The sequence below is a fragment of the Felis catus genome, chromosome C1, assembly GCF_018350175.1.
Source record: "Felis catus isolate Fca126 chromosome C1, F.catus_Fca126_mat1.0, whole genome shotgun sequence".
Taxonomy (NCBI): Eukaryota; Metazoa; Chordata; class Mammalia; order Carnivora; family Felidae; genus Felis; species Felis catus.
In genome coordinates, this window is record NC_058375.1 from 24,450,690 (window position 1) to 24,469,196 (window position 18,507).

Genomic DNA, 18,507 nt, shown 5'->3' on the forward strand with positions numbered 1-18,507 from the left:
GCGTCGCGTCCTTGCGGTGTGGCTGCAGGCCCTCTCGGAGCCTCAGTGTCCTCGTCTGTAAAGCGGGGATGATAATAGCCATGTCTTGGGGTTCCTGTGAGGTAAATGAGCTACGGCCACCAAGTGAGGCCCTTAAAACCGAGCACCTGGGGCGCAGAGCACAGGGGGAGCATCCAGCAATATTCGTAGGTGCAGTTGAGTGAAATCCTGGCCAAGGGCGTGGCCCATACGTGGCATTCACCAGTGTGCCCATTCCCTGGGCCTAGGGAGAGGAGGCAGGAGTCCAAGAGCTCCCTGAGATGACCTTGTGTCCCCTCCACCAACTTTCTTCTGGGACAGGTGGTAGAGGGCTGTTCTAAGGATGCTGACTTATGCAGAGGGAAATTTATTTGGCTCGATCAATTCCTTACATGGCAACGGAGTCTCCCCAGAACCCAGAGGATTCTCTCCCTCTCCTCTTGCACCTCAGAAGTATCCCAGTGGGACCTCCTCTTAGTGACTTTTCCCAGAAAGACATGCTAGAAAGCCCCCCTCCAATACACACTTCATCTGTCCGTCCCCTCCTAGTCCCTTCGCAAATTCTCCTTCCTTCCTGTCTGCCCAGGGAGGTCTGATATCCTGGTGAGCCTCCCCGAGTGCTCCAGGTCATGCCGCACCCCCCCCCCCACCCCCCGCGGGACTTTTTCTCTGGCTCACTGAACTTCAACTCTACTGGCTTTTCAGCTCCTCAGAGTATCAAGCTTCTCTCCCCTCAGGGCCTTTGAACATGCTGTTCCCTCAGCCTAGAATGCCTCTCTCCACTTCTCTACTTCCTGAATTTTTACTCTTCTCTTAAAGCCCAGAAACCCAGATCAAACCACTCCTGAGGACTTCCACGTTCCGCAGGAGGAAGAGAGGGCTCTCCCCACCACATACCCTATGGAATAGAGCCCCTGTGGGCCGAGGGTCCCCCTACTCTGTTGCCCAAGCCAGGAACCCAGCCTCCCACCTCAGGTCATCATCTGCTCTCCTCCACCCCCACAGCTGTGGTCCTTCTCACCTGTGCCTGGGCCTACAGCATTTCATCAGCTCCTTGTTTGTGTCTCTGTCCCAAGTCCAGCCTCTCTGGCTGTTCTCTTCTGTCTCCGGGTCACTTTCCAATAGAGGCTGCTCAGTAAATATTTATTGGTTGATGGAGTAGATGTGTGAAGGAAGGCACGAAGGACTGAAAGAAATGTCAAATCAAGTATGTCCCTTTGGCTTTAAACCCTTTCTGTGGCTTCCTACTGCCCTCGGGATGTCTACACCTTATACGTAAGGTCTTCGCTATCTGATGCCCATGGTGCACTCTGGACTTTCCTCCGAGCCATAACCCTGCTCTCCTTCCTGCCTTTACGCAGGCAGTCGCTCTGCTTGGATGGTCCTCCCTGCCGTGCAGCAGGGAAGCACTGGGTGGTTGCAGTCACCCAAGCAAGAGCCAGTGGGGGCCTGGGCAGTGTCAGCCAACGCCAGCATTTCCGGAGCTGGGCCCATTCTCAGTGCTGGGGCTTACGAGTGTAGCCTTGGAGTTAATGTTTGAGATGCCCATTAGAGTCCCCATGGAGACATCAGGCTAGCAGTTAATGGGTCCATGAGCCTACACTTAAGAATTTGGGGGTGTCCCAAATTTGAAGGCACATGATTCACCAGAGAGGAGTGGCTCAAGAAGACAACTCCAGAGACTCACCAACATTTAGACTCTGGGAGGGGAGCCGGCAGGGACATTCAGCTGATGGTCAGTGAGAAAGGAAGAGGTCCAGGAGCAGGGGTGTCCTGAATGCTGAGGGAAACAATGGTTTCCAAAAGCAGTGAGTGACCCACCATGTCAAATGCTGCTAGAGGGTGGAGGAAGATAGAGGGAGAGAGGTATGGGTGGCGTTCAGGGGGCAAAAGGGCAGGACTTAGGGAAGGACTAAGAATTGAGAGAGTGAACCCCTGAGGAGGAAGGACGGAGCATGGCCCTGAAGGTCCAGCTTGGACAAATGAGGGGAAGGAGGTGCCAAGCGGTCCATGGAAGCTTAGAGGAGGAGCAGTGGGTACGCTTGGGAACAGAGAGGTCAGTTTGGGACAGGTTGAGGCGAGGTGACTTTGGGATGTCGTTAGGATCCATGGGTCTAGACAGAAATGTGTGTGTGTGTGTGTGTGTGTGTGTGTGTGTGTGGGTGAGAGAGAGAGAGAGAGAGAGAGAGAGAGAAAGAGAAAGAGAGAGAGAGAGAAAGTCTATATGCTGATGACCGAAATCTCTGTCTCTAGTAGATCTCTCCAGAACTCCAGATACCCCTGGAGCTCAACCTGGATGACCCACAAGGACATACAAAACAGGAAAACAGACTCTGGTAGTGTAGATGGGACAGAGTTGTTGGTGAGAAAACCAGGAAGAGACTGATCCAGATGAAAGTGATAGTGGCCGGAACTAGGTGAGGCCAGAGGGCAGGAGGAGAAGACAATATCCAGAGACAGTCAGGGAGCAGGGAGCACTAGAGACCGGGACTGGGTCCCATGTGGAGGGAGAGGGGCTGGAGGAGGAAGGGAGATGGTTCTAGGAGCCTGCTCCTTTGGGGAGCTAGAGTGGGGCTGCCCTGTAGTTACCTGTTTACATGACTGAGGCCCCCACCAAGGGCATGGGATGGGCCATATGTGGGTCTCATGGGGTTGGGAAGGGAGCTGCTGTTGACCGTGAGTGGATGAGTTAGGATAGCAGCCCAAAGACTCCCTCCTCCAGCCATCAGCACCCTCTGAGGCCGGGCAGGATCCACTCTTGGCCTCAGTCTCAGGTAGGAGCCAGGAGAGTGTGTGAGGGGAAGCACAGGGACAGGTGCCCTGAGGCCTTGGACCTAGTTGAGGGTCAGAGACTACTCATTCACCAGAGACTACTCATTCTCACTACCCTGAGACTCAGGGAGGGGGGGCCTAGACCTGGAGATGCCATGAGGCAACCATGTCCCTCCTTTGCTTTAAACCTGTCCTTGGCTCTCAACCTCCTCCTGGAGAATGTCCAACCCCTTTGTCTTGGCGTTCAAGGTCTTTGACGCTCCAGGCCCAGTTAGCCTCATTTTAGGCTGAGCCCACCGGCTGCCAGTCTCACAGTTCCCTCAGCAGGATGACCATTTCAGCCTGTATATGAAGGAAACTTCCTCTGTGGTGCCCACTCTGCCTGGAGTGCTGTTCCCTGTGTGTGCCTACCCAGTGCCTGCCTACCTGTTAAGATTTAGCTCGAGGAAGCCGTCCTGAAGTCTTTCCCGATCCATCGGAGGACTCACTGTGCCCCAGACAAACTAATGTCACCCTCCTGCAGCACTTTACTGAGCTGGCATATGTGTCTGTCTTTCTCTAGCTATGGCACTGTGAGAGTCTGGACCACAGGAGCCAGGTCTGGTTCATCTAGTCTGTGCCACGGAGGGGGCTCGGGGGGATCCGGGGGCAGGGGAAGGGTCAGGAGTGACTGCAGAGGCCCTCCCAGCCCTGTGGGTTCAGTCTAATTCAGTGTGTATGGGTGGGGAGAACTGAAATGATCATGCCCAAAGTAGAGAGAGCCAGAGAGAGGTGAAAACTGCTTTATTTGGGCAGTGAGGGGCAGAAACATGGAGATCCCAGGGGAGAAGGCAAACGTAGAGAACTTTCACGCACAGAGAGGGACATGGGACTGTGCATTGTTCCCAGGACATCTTCCTGCTCATCGTGGCTCGGCACCAGTCAGCCTTGGGACAATCATGTGATGAACCTGAAGCCTGTCTCCCCAGATCCCTGGAAAACAGACATCCGTGACACTCCTCTGGGGCCCCGGGGCGCAGGGTGCGTACCTGGGCACTCCACACTGCCTGGTGTCACACGCAGCTCTGCCACCAACACTCTGGGTGTCCTTGGGCAAGTCACGTGACGGCCCTGAGCCTCAGTCTCCTCCTCTGAGGATAATGGAAATAATAATGGTATCCGCCTTGTAGGTTTGTGAAAAGTCTTAAAAAAGAAAACTCACGCCAAGTTTCAACATAGTACCTGGCAGAGAGTAAATGAGCAATACGGATTTGTTGTTACGATTATTACTATTTTGACAAGAGATCTGGGTTCTGGTCCCAGTTCTGCCCCGTTTTCCTCTCTGGGCCTGCCGGAATTTCCGTCTGTAAAATGGGGTGTTGAAGGACTCAGTGAGAAAAATGGCTGTGGCAGAGGCTTCTGAGATGAGTTATCACTCGGCCCCTCTGAGGTTCGCCTCCCTGGGGCTGCAGGAGGGTTTTTATTCCCACTGTGTTAGGTCTTTACTGGGTTCTCTGTCCAGGCAGGACTCCTCTGCCTGCAAGGCAGAATGAGAGGAAGGGCCGGGGCTCCCTCGGCAGGACTGTGGTTAGATAGCATGAGGGACTTCCTGCCGGGTTACAGGATGCTACTCTGGGAAGGAGCCAGAGGCTGTGGGACTCAGGCGGCCACGGGGAGGGCCTGCTTCCAGGGGGAATGGCCAGGCCAGGCTAGTTAGGTCAGAGTCCAGGGGGTGAATCAGATCGGCAGTGACCTCACTTCCAGAGACCCTGGAGGGCCGCTGTTTAAACCTGCCCTTCGATTCCCAAGATCACGGAGACAGCAAAGAGAAACAGAGACACAGCAAACAGGGAGACTCCAGGGCAGACAGCCAGAGGCAAGGGGCCACCCACTGAACGTAGGCTGTTCCCCCTGCTCAGAACACTCTTCCCAGGGTCTGGAGTGGCTGACCCTCATCCTTCACACCTTGATTGAGAGTTACCTTCTCAGACCAACCCATGCATTCATTCAACATTTACTGAGCCCCCCAAAAAACAAACAAAACAAAAATAAAAACAAAAAAACCATTTACTGAGCCCCAATTATGAGTCAGGCACTGTTCTAGATAAGACAAAGTCCCTGCTCATTCCATATAAAGCAGCTGGCCCAGCTTGTTCTTCTCAAGCACAGCACACTGTTTATCTCTGACTTCTTTTTATTGTCGGTCTCTCTCACCAGAATGTAAGCCCCATGAGGGCAGGGACTTCAGTAGTTCCTTCTACCCGATGACTCGGAATATACACCTGGCACAAACTAAAATAGGCCCTTGATAAGTATTTGTTGAATAAATGAATGGACATAGAGATCAGAGATGGGTACCCAGAGAAACGGAACCACGCTCAGCGGTGGACACAGATATTCAGAGATGCGCATCATAGGATGACTGCCAGGACGGTGCCTTCAAGGCAACCAGAGCTTCCCTTTCTCTTAGGTTGCTAGGCAGGAGACTTGTTTGGAATGCTGTTTTACCTTTGTTATTATTACTATTGTTTTCAAGTAGTCTCTATGCCTAACGTGGGAGTCCAATTCATGAGCTTGAGATCAAGAGTTGCATACTCTGCTGACTGAGCCAGTCAGGTGCCCCTCGGTGTATTTTACCCTTTTTTAAATTAATTTATTTTGAGCGGTGCCTGGGTGGCTCAGTTGCTTAAGTGCCCGACTCCGACTCTGGCTCAGGTCATAAACCCGCTGTTCTGAGTTCGAGCCCCACATCGGGCTAGCTGCAGTCAGCACAGAGCCTGCTTTGGATCCTCTGTGCCGCCTCTCTCTCTGTCCCTCCCTTGCTCATGCTCCCTCTCTCTCAAAAACAAATAAACATTTAAAAAAATTAAGTTTATTTATTTTGAGAGAGAGAGAGCAAGTGAGCAGGTGAAGGGCAGAGAGAGAGAGAGAGAGAGGGAGAGAGAAACTCCAACTGGCTCCACGCTGTCAGTGCAGAGACGGACACAGGGTTCGATCTCACTGAACATAGAGATCATGACTGGAGCAGAAATCAAGAGACCCACGCGCAACCGACAGACAGAGCCACGCAGGCGCCCCTGCCTATTTTACATTTTTAGGTGCCTTTTGATGAACAGAAATTTTAATAGTCAAATCCATCAACCTTTTAGATTCTGTATATATATATATTTTTTACATAAATACATATATAAGTAAATATATATATATATATATATATATATATATATATTTAAGTAACCTCTATACCCAGTGTGGGGCTGGAACCCAGAGATCAAGAGTCACACGCTCCAGTGACTGAGCCAGCCAGGGGCCCCAGATCCGTCAATCTTTTAAAAAAACTGTTTGTGGTAGAGAAAGGAACGGATGGGTAACCCCGCAGAGTCCCACAGCCGCCCTAGGGGCCCTTCGCATCGTGGCTCAACCCCTCCAGGTCCTGGAGCCTGGGAGGGAGCGGCTGCTGGGGACCCACTAGGTGCTCACACCTTGCTCTTCCCCCACCTCACCGCTAGGCCCCGCCTCTGGAACCGCTTTCCCCAGGGGTCCCGCCCCTATCGGCCGCGCCCTCTCTTGGCCCCGCCCCTCACCGGCTCTCACGGGCGCAGGGGAACTAGATGTCTCTTCCTCTTGCCCAGAAATTGATAGTTAATATTCTGCCATCGGTGCTTCCATCTGGAGGGAGGGAAAATTGGACAGACAGGATAGGGGCAAGGCTCCGCCTCCCTCCGGGTCTACACCCATTCCGCATAGCCCCGCCCCTTCCCTCGGCTCTCAGCAGCCTCAGGCCCCGCCCTTCCGACTCAGTGCCGCCCCCTCCTCCCGCTCCCAGGCACCGTCAAGCCCAGCCTATCCAACCCCTGACAGGCCCTGGGCTCTGGGGATCCGCTCCTTCGCTCAGGCCCCACCTCCCACCCGCCCCCCGCCCCCGCCCCACCCCCCCAGGGCCTCGGCCCCGCCCCGCGCGCTCACGTGAGGCGCGGGCGCGCGCTGTAGCAGCTGGGCCAGCGCGCCGAGGGTACGTCTGCCAGGCCGGTGGCCCCCGGCAGCAGCAGCAGGTTCCGCGCTGGCCAGCGCCAGGCGGCGCCCGGCGGGCGGCGACGCTGCGGGCTCAGCCAGTAGTCGCCCAGGCTGCGGCGGGAGGCAGGCGCCGGCAAGGCCGGGCCCCGGCAGCCCCAGAAACACAACTCCTGGTCCAGGCGGTGCGGGGGCGTGGCCCGGGGCCGTCTGCGGGGGGAAACGGGGCAGCCGTCACCCCAGAGCACTACGGGCGAGGAGAAGGGAGCCGCCTCGGATCAGACGCGGCGGGGCGTGGGTCAGAGTCACTCTTGGTCGACACTTTAGAGGGACGGGGAGGGACATTGGAGGGGTTGCATCGGGGCACTCAGGCCTGGACGCCTCCTCCCCCGGCTGCGGGACCAGACCCCTTTATCCCGCCAGCGCCCTCCCCGGGGCCCCCTCACCGGGACAGAAGAAAATTCACTACGAAGTAGGCAGTCTCGGTGAATAGCATGGCGTCCAGCCCGCCTGGCCCTGCTTCGGCCTCTTAAATACCTGCCGGGGGTGGAGGGGGAGGCCTGAAAGCCCATAGTCCCCCCGGGACGGCTGTTTTTAGCAGGAGGCGTCAGCTGGCAGAGCAGGGTGGGGGCAGCACCAGCCCCCTCGGGCGGGTGGGGTCTGGTCTATGGTCTGACTTCACCAGCTGCTTTGGTGGGAGGGGGCCAGGCACCAGATACCCAGGATCTCCCGAGACTCTCCTCCCCACCCCATCCCCCCCAGGACCGAGGACAGAAGGGCAGAAGCAGCAAGAGGGGGCGGATGGCAGTAAGGTCAGCTGCCAGTTAAACTGTGCCCATGCCACCCAGGCAGACCCCTGATGGCATGCTCAGGCAGAACCCGCACCTCAAAACGTGGCCCTGCTCCCAGGCTTGAGTCCTCTACCTCTGCCTCCCATGACCCTTATGAGAGCCTTTTCCCTTGCTCCAGGGCACTTTCAAATATCAGAGGCAGAAGGCTCCTCAACCAACACTAGTTCAGGGTTCTTATCTGGAGACATTCTATGAATGAACTTCTGGGGATCCAGGACCCCCTAAACTGTCTCAAAGTTCCAAATACACATATATTTCTGGGAAGAATTTAGAAAGGATCTGTGACAGCATCTCCTCCCCCCCCCCCGCCTCCCCCCAAAAAGTTAAAAGCTCTCGATCTGGTCTAACACACTCTTTTGGGAGGGGAAACTGAGGTTCAGAGAGTGGCAGAAAAAAGCCAAAAGAAAAACCCAGGCCTCATACTACTCTGCCTACCCCTCCAAAGGGTGAGGCAGCTCCTCTGTGCCCTTGTTCTGGTCAGAGCATGGGGTTCAGGGCTCAGAGCTCAGGGCTCAGAGCCCAGGCTGGGCCCTGCTCCCCGACCCCCTGGGGATCCTGAGGAACGTGCTGGCCCAGCTCCCTTTCCCACACTGCCAGTTTGGGCTATTTCCCCCCCAGTGACTCACACTGGCTGCTGGGGAGAGTGGGCAGCTGTTCCGAGCCCCCAGGGCCCAGTACAGGCCCTGACTTGCCCCCCAACTGTGCAGCCATATTTGGGGATTTTTCCTCCCTTAGGGAATCTTCCCTGCCTTTCTCCCTTCCTCTTTTCTCCATCTCCAACCTCTCCCTCCCTGATGGCTCCTTCCCAGCAGCAAACAAACAGGCTCTAGTCTTTCCTATCTTTGAAAAAGAAGAAAGCCCTCCTTCAACCCCATGTCCTTCTCCAGCTCCGCTTCACAGCCAACATTCTTGAAAGAGTTGTGTACACACGCTGTTTCCACTTCCTCACTCAGCCCCTGCAATCTGGCTTCCTCCCCCACCATTCCCCAGAAACGCTCGCTCGTCAAGGTCACCACTGACCTTCTTGTTGCTAAATTCGAGGGATGCTCGTGAGTCTTTATCTGACTTGACCCTTTCGCAGTGGCTGACTTCAATACAAATACTCCCTCCTACTTGAAATACTTTCGTGTTCTTGTTTTTCTGGACACTGTGCACTCTTGATTTTCTTGCCGTCTTACTGGTTGCTGCCACATGGCAAATTTCTCATCCTTTGCTTACTGCCTAATCAGGTCCCAAGGGGATCTCATTGGTTCCCATGCCTTGGGTGTCCACCCATGTCAGAGACTCACTTCTCTCTTTGAGCTCTGATCTGTCTTCTCTGCCCTACACCTGTCTCCTGGACATCGCTTCCCCCTCCCCCTCCCCCTCCCCCCAGGTGCCCCACCTCGCAGGAAACATGCCCCATACCTGCCTTCCCTCCTATGTTCCTTAGCTTGGTCATTTTCTTGGTCGTCAGGACCAAAAATCTGGGTTTTTTTTCCTAGGCTCTTCTCTCTTTCATATTTAAGCAGCTATGAAATCCTGTCCTCTCCAGAACATTTTATTTTATGTTCAAGCTTATGTATTTATTTTGAGAAAGGAGAGAATCTTGAGCAGGCTGTCAGTGCAGACCCTGATGGGCTCGAACTCACAAACTGTGAGATCATGACCTGAGCTGAAGTCAAGAGTCAGATGCCTAATGACTGAGCCACCCGGGGGCCCTCGCATTTAAAAAATCCCATTGCTTCTATTTCCATTGCTAATGAATGCCTGGTCCAACACCGTTGCCTTTCACCTGGGAGGACACGGCAGCCTCCTGACTCGTCTCCCTGTTGCTACTCTCTATCCCTTTATGTGGCCTGTTCCCCACAAAGCAGCCAGCGTTGTATCTCCAAAACATGAGTACGTCCCTCTGGACAGTGTCTTCAGCACCAAGCTCACCCTTGGCATGCACCAATCACAGTGCCGGGGACATTTCCCACCTCCATGTCCTTGCCTGGGTAACGGCTGCTCATCTGAGATTCACTGGGGGAACCATTCTGGGTCTCCTAGCTGGTTCTGTTCCTTCTCCACACAGCACTGGGGCCTCTCCCCTATGGACTTACCGAGCATTCACTAGCTAGTCTAATCTGCAGACATCCTACAAACTCCTGAGCCTGGCCATTCTAACCCCCTGGGATGTCAGGATGAACACGACACCGCCCCTGCCCTCAGTGAATCCACAGTGTGATGGGAGAAAACAGACATTCGTCAGGCATCAAGGAACAGATAAGCAGGTGCTATGAGAGGGGAAGGACAGGTGGTCAGAGGAGGCTTCCTTGAGAAGTGACGATTGGTGGATGTCTGAAGGGTAAGTGGGGTTGGGAGGGAGGCTATTCCAGGCAGAAGGAACAGCGTGCTGAAAGGTGGGAAGAGCGTTATGTGAATTGCTGAGGCGTGTCTAGTGCTTTCCATGTGTCTTCGTCCGTCCTTTTCTCTCGAAGACCAGATCGAGGCCCAAGAGGTAGAAGGCTGCTGAGAAGGCCTTGGAGGAGGCAGAGGGGAGGAGAAAGGGGAAGTTGGGTCAGAGCCCGGATGTGATGGGGTTTCAGGAAAGTGGCATCTGGGGTTTCCTCAGAGTCTGGAAATTCCACTGTCTCTGCTCCACCTTGAGACCCCCCAATTCTGAGATGCTCGGACGCAGGGGCCCAGTCCTCGGAAATCCTCTCTAGGCTCTCTAGGGGCTGTGCTTCTATATCTGAAGTGCCACATCCATTAATGGGTACCTGAGACTCAACAGCCCCTAATGTCAGGGTGCACCAACCACGAGCTGGCCGAATGCCCATTACCTGCGTGATCCCATGCAGTCCTCACAGTAACCCTTGGAGGCACATAACTCCTTCATCCCCCTTGTACGATGAGACTTCCAGAGCTTAAGGAACTTGCTCAAATTCCCACAGCTAACAGAGGCAGAATGAGGATTTGAACCAAAGTTTGACTGACATCAGACACTGCTTTTAACTCTGTGCTATATTAAGCCTGTCGACCCCCTGGTTGATCGGCTCAGTAAGGGGAGGAGGCTTTGTGGGGTATTTGCTTGTGGTTGGGGTGGCTACCCCCCTCCCCCCCATATCAAGCAACGGGAAATGGTAGTACTGACGTCAATTGTTGCCATGACGATACAGCAACCTTTTCCCTGCCATCTCCATGGTAACCTGGGGGTCCATCTGTACTTCGCCCCCTCCTTCTAAAAGGGGTTCCTTTAGGGAGGGGCTAGCTAATAGGGCGCCTGAGAGGCGAGTCAGGGGAAGCAGTGATTCGAGCATGCCCCTTTCCCCAGATGCCTCCCTATTCCTTGGGCCCAGAGAATAAAGTTGGAATCTCTCGGGGTCCTGCTTTGGGGTCTAGGGACGGCTTTACCCTCGAGGGTGAAGGAGGCAGCTCTCCCTTTTCTGCCTGGGGATTCCCCTGGAAATGTCCCCCGACCAAGTTCCTAAGTTCATGAGCAGAACTGCTGGGAAGTTGGCAGAGGAAAGCGAAAAGGGATTCCCCAGTCCTCTCCAAGGCTGGACATGGCCCAGCCCCTGGGGACATGACTGGCTTGGCTCTCTGCTGCCCCTTGGAGCCAGAGGTAGGGGCAGCAGCAGCAGCAGCAGCCTCTCTTGTTCAAGTGCTACCTGTGCCAGAGGTTCCTGCCTGGTGCTGTACATGCGTGAAACCTTCCAGCAGGTGTCATTAACCCCATTTTACAGATTTGGAAATGGAGACTCTGAAAGGCTACGTAACTAGCCTAAGTTTGCACAGCTAGTAAATGGCAGAGCCAAGACTCAACTCTAAGACTAGAATTTAGGCCAGTGGCTTTTCTGGAGGCGGCGGGGTGGGGGGCGGAGCAGGGAGGTCAGGGAGGAAGAAACAGAGAACAGGATGGAAAAGAAGAGAAATAGGAGAGGGAAGTGACTCAGGATGGAACCTGTCATGCTCCCTTGTCAGCTACAGAAAAAAAGCTCAAATTCAAGGCCTCCTTGATCCAGCTTGTCTTGTGTTAACTCATCACTGGATCCCCTGAATTCTGAACTCTGCAAGGGCCAGGCATCTGTCAGAATCAAGCCTGGTTCTTAGCACCTGGTGTAGCCCAGAGAGGTAGGTGTTGCTAGAAGCTGACTGAACTGACTTCCTGGAACTCACCGTCTGCTTTCCTGCCTCCAGACCTTTGCCAGAGAAGTTCCCTCCACCTAGTGGAGCTAACCAGCCCCAGGGTCTGGCCCATCTGCAAGGTACGTGTTTGAAATCTTTGCATCACTCATATATGAGGGGTGGCTGGCAGCAAACCTTTTTTATTTTTATTTATTTTTATTTTTTTAACATTTATTTATTTTTGAGACAGAGAGAGACAGAGCATGAACGGGGGAGGGCCAGAGAGAGAGGGAGACACAGAATCTGAAACAGGCTCCAGGCTCTGAGCAGTCAGCACAGAGCCCGACGCAGGGCTCGAACCCACGGACAGTGAGATCGTGACCTGAGCCACCCAGGCGCCCCAGCAAATCTTTTTTAAAGGAAAGGAGGATCGAGAAGACGGGAGAAGGGAAAATAGGAAGGATTTAGCGTCTTGGGGCTGGCAAAGTCCATAGAGATCCATTGGTGCCTTTTTGGTAAAATTAAAGTTTATTTATTTATTTAAATAATCTCTACACTCAGCGTGGGGCTTGAATTTACAACCCCAAGATCAAGAGGGACTGAGCCAGCCAGGCACTCCCCACCCGCTTTCTTTCTTTTTTTTTTTTTTTTAAGCCAGTGAAGAAGGGACTTGCCTGAGTGAGGCTTTCCACCTGCTAGGCTATGTGAGTTCCAAAAGGGCCAGTATCTGTGTCCTTCAAGTTCACTCTGAATCCCCAGTGCCCTGCACAGGCCTGGCTGGTAGATTTGTATTGGCCGAGTGAGGGGCAGGGCCTGAGCTAGAACCCGGTGGCCTGACTCCTGGTCACACTGTCCAAGGCTCCTCAATGCCACAGAACGGAGTTGTCACCCTGGCTCCCGCCACCCTCTATCTCTTCTTTTCAGGCTTCTTTTCCTCCAGGTATACCTGAGCTTACTTTGCGTAAGCTCTCTCTGCTCCTGGAATTTTTCTCCATCTCTGCCCATTATTTTCTGGTGATGCTCTCAGTCACCTGGCCGGCCATGCTTCTAACTCCAGGGTAGGCTCATGGCTGGCCCAGCTCATCAGTTATTATCTCCCGTTTCCCTGATAATGGTAACTGGCCAAAGGAGTGTGCATGTGGTTTAAGAAGGGCCAATCACTGCCCTTCCCAAGGTCAGGTAAACTGAGACTGGGAGAAAGCACTCTCCCTTCCAATTGCAGATTTCCAAACAGCAGCAGCCATGTTTCCTGCCCAGAGGAGATAATCAGGGATTAGAGAGGAACAAAAGGGGGCAGTCCTAGTGGGCCCAGCCAACATCCTGGTTCCTACAGTTCTTCCTTTAAGCTTAGGTATGTGGAAAGCTTATATCCTTCCCCAGCCACTTGAAACAATCCATTCCTTTTTGGCATAAGTTAACTTTAGTTGCCTGCAAAGGAGAGACCTTATCAATACAGAGGCCATAATTTTTTTCTCTCTAAACTTACAGTGGCCTCCTAAGGAGGAGGCGTACTGTTTCCAGGGAAGAAGGCCCTTTTTCTGCAGAGCCGCAGCCCGGGTTGTTAGGCTGAGTAGGGCCTGCCTGGAGTTTGTTGGGGATGGAAACAGCTGGATTACTCCACTTAATAGAGAGTATTGAGAGCCCTGGGGGCTCTCTAGGAATTAAGGGTGGAGGAGGAGAGGAATAAAGGGGAGAGTGAAACCAGCACTGTGGCCTGAAGCCAAGGATGCTCCTGGTGGGTGAAAGAGAAAGAGAGGCATGGAAGGGCTTTTAAGAACTAGGGTGTTTGAAGGACCAGGCAGTGGACGGTCAAGTCTAAAGTCCTCACTTCGAAGTAGACCCTTTCTTGGCAAACATTCTCTCCTCTTTATTACTATTATTTTTTCTAATGTATATCTTTTTTAGGGGCACCTGGGTGGCTCAGTCCGTTAAGCATCCGACTTTGGCTCAGGTCATGATCTCATCATGGTTCATGGGTTCGAACTCCGCATCGGGTTCTGTGCTGGTTGGTGCAGAGTCTGTTTGGGATTCTCTCTCTCCCGCTCTCTCTCTGTTCCATCTGTGCTCTCTCTCTCTCAAAATAAATTAAATTTCAAAAAATAATAATGTATTTACATTTTTTTTAAGTTTTAATTTAAATTCCAGTTAGTTAACCTACAGTGTACTTAGTTTCAGGTGTGTAATATACTGACATCCTGTTCTCTTGTAATAAGTCTCCTACATTTGGGACTGCCTGGGAGAGAAATTGTGTGGAGATCGAAAATGGTGGTCCTTTTGGGTGACTGTGGAATTCTGAAGTGCTCTAGGGAGGACTGGGACTTCTACCCCATGTGGAGTAGGGGTGTTAAGTCATTTGTACTTTGATTTCAGGGGGCAGGAGACTGAACCTGACTTTTGGGTTACGTATATTTTTTCCAATATTAAAATAATCCAGGCTCATTAAAACAAAATTGGAAAGTGGAAAATACTTGTTCAGTTCAATGTCACACTTCCAGGCAGCCTTGGGTCAGGGACCCCCTCTTCCCCCCACCCTCCCCATGGATGTAAATTTTAGAGTATTAAGTCAGAGGATACTGAGGAGTGTGCTAGCCTATCCACCTATCATCTGGGGGAACCCTGGGAAAGTCTCTCAAGGCTCAGTTCCCTCACCTATAAAATAGAAATGAGAAATCAAAGTCTTTCTTTAAAAAAAAAAAATTGCTATGGTTCCTAGAGTTCTTCTTTTTTAAATGTTTATTTATTTTTGAGAGACACACAGAGCACAAGCAGGGGAGGGGCAGAGAGAGAGAAGGAGACACAGAATCCGAAGCAGGCTCCAAGCTGTCAGCACAGCCTGATGTGAGTCTAGAACCCGCAAGCTATGGGATCGTGACCTGCCAAAGTCCGATGCTCAACGGACTGAGCCACCCAGGCTCCCAGAAATCAAAGTCTTTCAAACGATTTCTTTCCCTTTTTCTGGTCCCACCTCTCCTAGGAGAAATCAAAGCTCTAGATGGCCTAGGAGGCCCCTAATCCCTCCAACAAAGCCAGAGGTGCCCAGGGTCACAGAACAGCAGGTAGCAAAATCTAATTCCATTTTGGGAGAATTAAATGGGCCTAGTGTGGGGGCGCCTGGGTGGCGCAGTCGGTTAGGCGTCCGAATTCAGCCAGGTCACGATCTCGCACTCCGTGAGTTCGAGCCCCGCGTCAGGCTCTGGGCTGATGGCTCAGAGCCTGGAGCCTGTTTCCAATTCTGTGTCTCCCTCTCTCTCTGCCCCTCCCCCGTTCATGCTCTGTCTCTCTCTGTCCCAAAAATAAATAAACGTTGAAAAAAAATTTTTTAAATGGGCCTAGTGTGGGCGGCCATTCTCTTTATTCTAAGTTGTCTGTCCAACCTCTCCAGTCCAGAGCTTCTCGGGACCCCCAGAACGCAGCACGGCTATGCCAATTTCAATGGAGAACCAAGGAGAGGGATGAGAAGGACGACGGCAGGGGGTAAGGTTGCCCTGGAAGGGGTCAGGACCTGTAAGAAATGGGGGAAAGGCTTGGCGCGGACTGGGAGGGCGGACCTCTACGGCTAGGTCAAAGGGAGGAGACAGCCGAAAGGAAGGTGCCATTGGATGGGGCAGAGCAATTTGCGGGCCGATCGACGGGATAGACATACACGGCCAGCCTGGAGTGGAAAGAACAGTTTATGCTGTGCTTTATTAAAATGTGCATCATTCTTTTATTTTAAAATGTGCATCATTGTCTCGTGCTCCGCGCGCGCGACCTCAGCGTGGTGGCCCGCGGCGGGCCTCGTCCCGCCCGGCTCCCGGGGAGCCGCCGTGCGCAGGCGCCCTCAGGTGGCGCGGGCCCGTGGGCTCCCGCCCATGGCCAGGTAGACGTCGATGGGCACGTGCAACAGTGTCAGGCAGTGGCAGCCCGGGCAGCGTCGAAGCGGCCTGGGGAAAGCGGGACCCGGCCGATGCTGCTGGCAGCGCGCTCAGGGAGTGCACCCGGGCCCCGCCGAAGGGGTTCCGGCGAGGCTGCGGGGCCCCGACGCGGGGGGCGGGGACCTGGGGAGGGAAAGTGGATTCGGGCCGCCGGGAGCTTCGCGCGGCGGAGAGGGCGGGGGCGGCGGAGGGGGTCGCGGGAGGGCGCCGGTCTCACCTGACCGGGTTGTGCTCCGTGGCTACCGGCTCCGGGCTGTCCTGGGACTCGGGGGCAGCGGCAAGGCCAGGGGAGTCTCCGGCCTCAATGGGGAATCTCCGACCCTGCGAGGGCTCCTGGGCACTCATGTCCAGGCCCCGGGGCGCTCTGCGCGGGCAGTGGCGGTCAGGCCGCTCCCGGACCGCCGGGCGCCCTCTGCCCGCGCCCGCCCCCTGGGCCGTTGCTCACCTGCCGGAGGCCGAGGCCGGTCCCAGGCTGGAAGCAGCTGCCCGACCCCTGGCCGCGGGAGGACGCTCCGGTCCAGGCGGAGCCCGGCAGGTGTCTGCGGCGCGCCACGGCCCGGGCGTCGAGGGGGCGGGCTGCATTGTGATGCGGGCCGCGGCGCGCTGACCTCACAGAGCCCGTTCCTCCCGTCGGGAACCTCCAGCCGTCTTGGGCTGCCCGGCACTCCGCGCCGCAGCGAGCCCGGGCTGGAGGGCCTTTGCCATGGCGCCTCGGCACTGGGTCGGGCAGGTTCCCCGCAGTCCGATCCGGGCGCAGGAGGCGGCGGCAAGCAGCCACGAGGCGGCGTCCAGGAAAAGGAGCCCGTCATCCCTGGAGACGCGCAGACGTCCCGGGGCGCCCCCGGGCGGGCTGCGACTCCCGGCCTGGCGCGGGGGCGGGGGCGCAGCAGGGACTTAGCCCATACTGGATTTGGTAGTGGTGATGGTGAGGACAGGTAAGGGCTCTGCCCATTTTGGCCAAAGGGTCACACAGCATTTACATCACAATTGGGCCGGAGTTTTAAAATGTCTGGTCCTCTCCCTCCCCACCACCCGTGGCTGCTGTGTCCAGACGGAGAATGTTCTAGCGTGGGGACGGCTGCGGATGAAGTCCTTGGGGGGAAAAGGAGCAGGCCAAGGGCGATGGTGGAGTAGAGCTGCCTCACAGAGGCAGCATGAGCTGAGAGGGTGACAGGAAGGAAGGAGGCGCTAGACAGCATGGAGGACTTTCTGCTCTCCAATGGGTACCAGCTGGGCAAGACCATTGGGGAAGGGACCTACTCAAAAGTCAAAGAAGCATTTTCCAAAAAACACCAAACAAAAGTGGCAATTAAAATTATAGACAAGATGGGAGGGCCGGAAGGTGAGCTGGGGCCCCTTTGGAGAAAGGGAGGGCTGGTTGAGGTGGGTGGACACTTCCACCAGTGGGAAGGAACATCCCCACCTCCCCTTTAGTCTGCAATCAAGGAATCCCAAGAGTTTGTGGCTCTGGTGGAGGTCAGCGGGGAACAAAAGGATGCTGTGAGTCCAGGAACATCACACCCTCCAAAACCCAAAATTTAAGTGGCAGTTAGTGAAGGGTCCTTAGAACCAGAAGCCCAGCCTGCCGGCCTTCCCTGTTCTAGGAGGGGGACAGAGACAGGCAGAGAGACCATGGCCTGGGCTGGTGGAGGGCAGGAGCTGTTGCCAATGCAGTTAGGGATGGGAAAAAGGAAGACCGGGCTCATGGGAAGAACCGTGGGTCAGGAGGCAGGGGTGTGAGGAGATGGCAAATCAGGCCTCATAACTGAGATTCAGTGGTTTTTTCTAAAAATCCCCGAAGCACTTTGATATCCATGGTCTCACAGGTGGTTCACAACAGTCCTTGAGGATGGCCTGGAGTAGTTCCTTTGAATAATATGTTAACTACAAAAATAATAGCAGTGAACATTCTTTGCAACGTCCAAGTAGCTAGACATTTAAGACTGTTAATGGGAACCAAGGCACAAGACCCAGACATGCTGGGCGGAGAAACTGGAAGGAGGGGACAGGAGTGAAGGGTTATGCCCTCCTGGACTTGAGATCCCATCTCTTTTCTCTTTGTTTCCTCAGAATTTATCCAGAGATTCCTGCCTCGGGAGCTCCAGATTGTCCGTACCCTGGACCACAAGAACATCATCCAGGTGTATGAGATGCTGGAGTCTGCTGATGGGAAAATCTACCTGGTGATGGAGCTGGCTGAAGGCGGGGACGTCTTTGACTGTGTGCTGAACGGGGGGCCACTTCCCGAGAGCCAGGCCAAGGCCCTCTTCCGTCAAATGGTCGAGGCCATCCGCTACTGCCATGGCTGTGGTGTGGCCCACCGGGACCTCAAGTGTGAGAACGCCTTGTTGCAGGGCTTCAACCTGAAGCTGACTGACTTTGGCTTCGCTAAGGTGTTGCCCAAGTCACGTCGAGAGCTGAGCCAGACGTTCTGCGGCAGCACAGCCTACGCCGCCCCCGAGGTGCTGCAGGGTATTCCTCATGATAGCAAGAAGGGCGACGTCTGGAGTATGGGCGTGGTCCTGTACGTCATGCTCTGTGCCAGCCTACCTTTTGACGACACAGACATCCCCAAGATGCTGTGGCAGCAGCAGAAGGGGGTGTCTTTCCCCACTCATCTGGGCATCTCAGCCGAATGCCAGGACCTGCTCAAGCGGCTCCTGGAACCAGACATGATCCTCCGGCCTTCAATCGAAGAAGTTAGTTGGCATCCATGGCTAGCAAGCACTTGATAAAAGCAATGGCAAGTCCTCCCCAATAAAGCAGGGGGAGAAAGCAAACCCAAAAACGTGCTTCTAAAATGGTGATATATATTTTACACTTTAAGTTTACTTGTGTCCTAAAACTTACCTACACCTTCCCTGGCCTTC

At 54.4% G+C, this 18,507-nt stretch overlaps 2 protein-coding genes across 3 annotated transcripts; one reads left to right on the plus strand and one right to left on the minus strand.

The window, feature by feature from the left end:
- Positions 1–15,381: 15,381 nt before the first annotated feature.
- On the minus strand, positions 15,382–16,373 carry FAM229A (family with sequence similarity 229 member A). Its single transcript, XM_023258412.2, has 3 exons — positions 16,083–16,373; positions 15,855–16,001; positions 15,382–15,646 (listed from the first exon to the last, which is right to left on the minus strand). The coding sequence occupies exons 1-3, from the start codon at positions 16,217–16,219 to the stop codon at positions 15,544–15,546; spliced, it is 387 nt and encodes a 128-aa protein (XP_023114180.1). The 5' UTR covers positions 16,220–16,373; the 3' UTR covers positions 15,382–15,543.
- A 33-nt stretch (positions 16,374–16,406) lies between these two features.
- TSSK3 (testis specific serine kinase 3) lies at positions 16,407–18,429 on the plus strand. Of its 2 annotated transcripts, none has more exons than XM_019836597.2 (2): positions 16,407–16,572; positions 17,708–18,429. In XM_019836597.2, the coding sequence occupies exons 1-2, from the start codon at positions 16,560–16,562 to the stop codon at positions 18,367–18,369; spliced, it is 675 nt and encodes a 224-aa protein (XP_019692156.1). In that variant the 5' UTR covers positions 16,407–16,559; the 3' UTR covers positions 18,370–18,429. The 2 variants fall into 2 exon arrangements, with proteins under 2 accessions (XP_019692156.1, XP_003989869.1); XM_003989820.5 differs by having other exon boundaries at positions 16,484–16,979.
- The last annotated feature ends 78 nt before the right edge of the window (positions 18,430–18,507 follow it).

Excerpts from the sequence above, each read along its gene's own strand:
- TSSK3 (XM_003989820.5), top strand. The coding sequence starts at position 16,835 with ATGGAGGACTTTCTGCTCTCCAATGGGTACCAGCTGGGCAAGACCATT. Across the intron at positions 16,980-17,707 it reads CAAGATGGGAGGGCCGGAAG|AATTTATCCAGAGATTCCTG; the intron begins GTGAGCTGGGGC and ends TTGTTTCCTCAG.
- FAM229A (XM_023258412.2), bottom strand. The coding sequence starts at position 16,219 with ATGCAGCCCGCCCCCTCGACGCCCGGGCCGTGGCGCGCCGCAGACACC. Across the intron at positions 16,002-16,082 it reads CCGGCCTCGGCCTCCGGCAG|AGCGCCCCGGGGCCTGGACA; the intron begins GTGAGCAACGGC and ends CTGCCCGCGCAG. Across the intron at positions 15,647-15,854 it reads ACGGAGCACAACCCGGTCAG|GCCGCTTCGACGCTGCCCGG; the intron begins GTGAGACCGGCG and ends CGCTTTCCCCAG.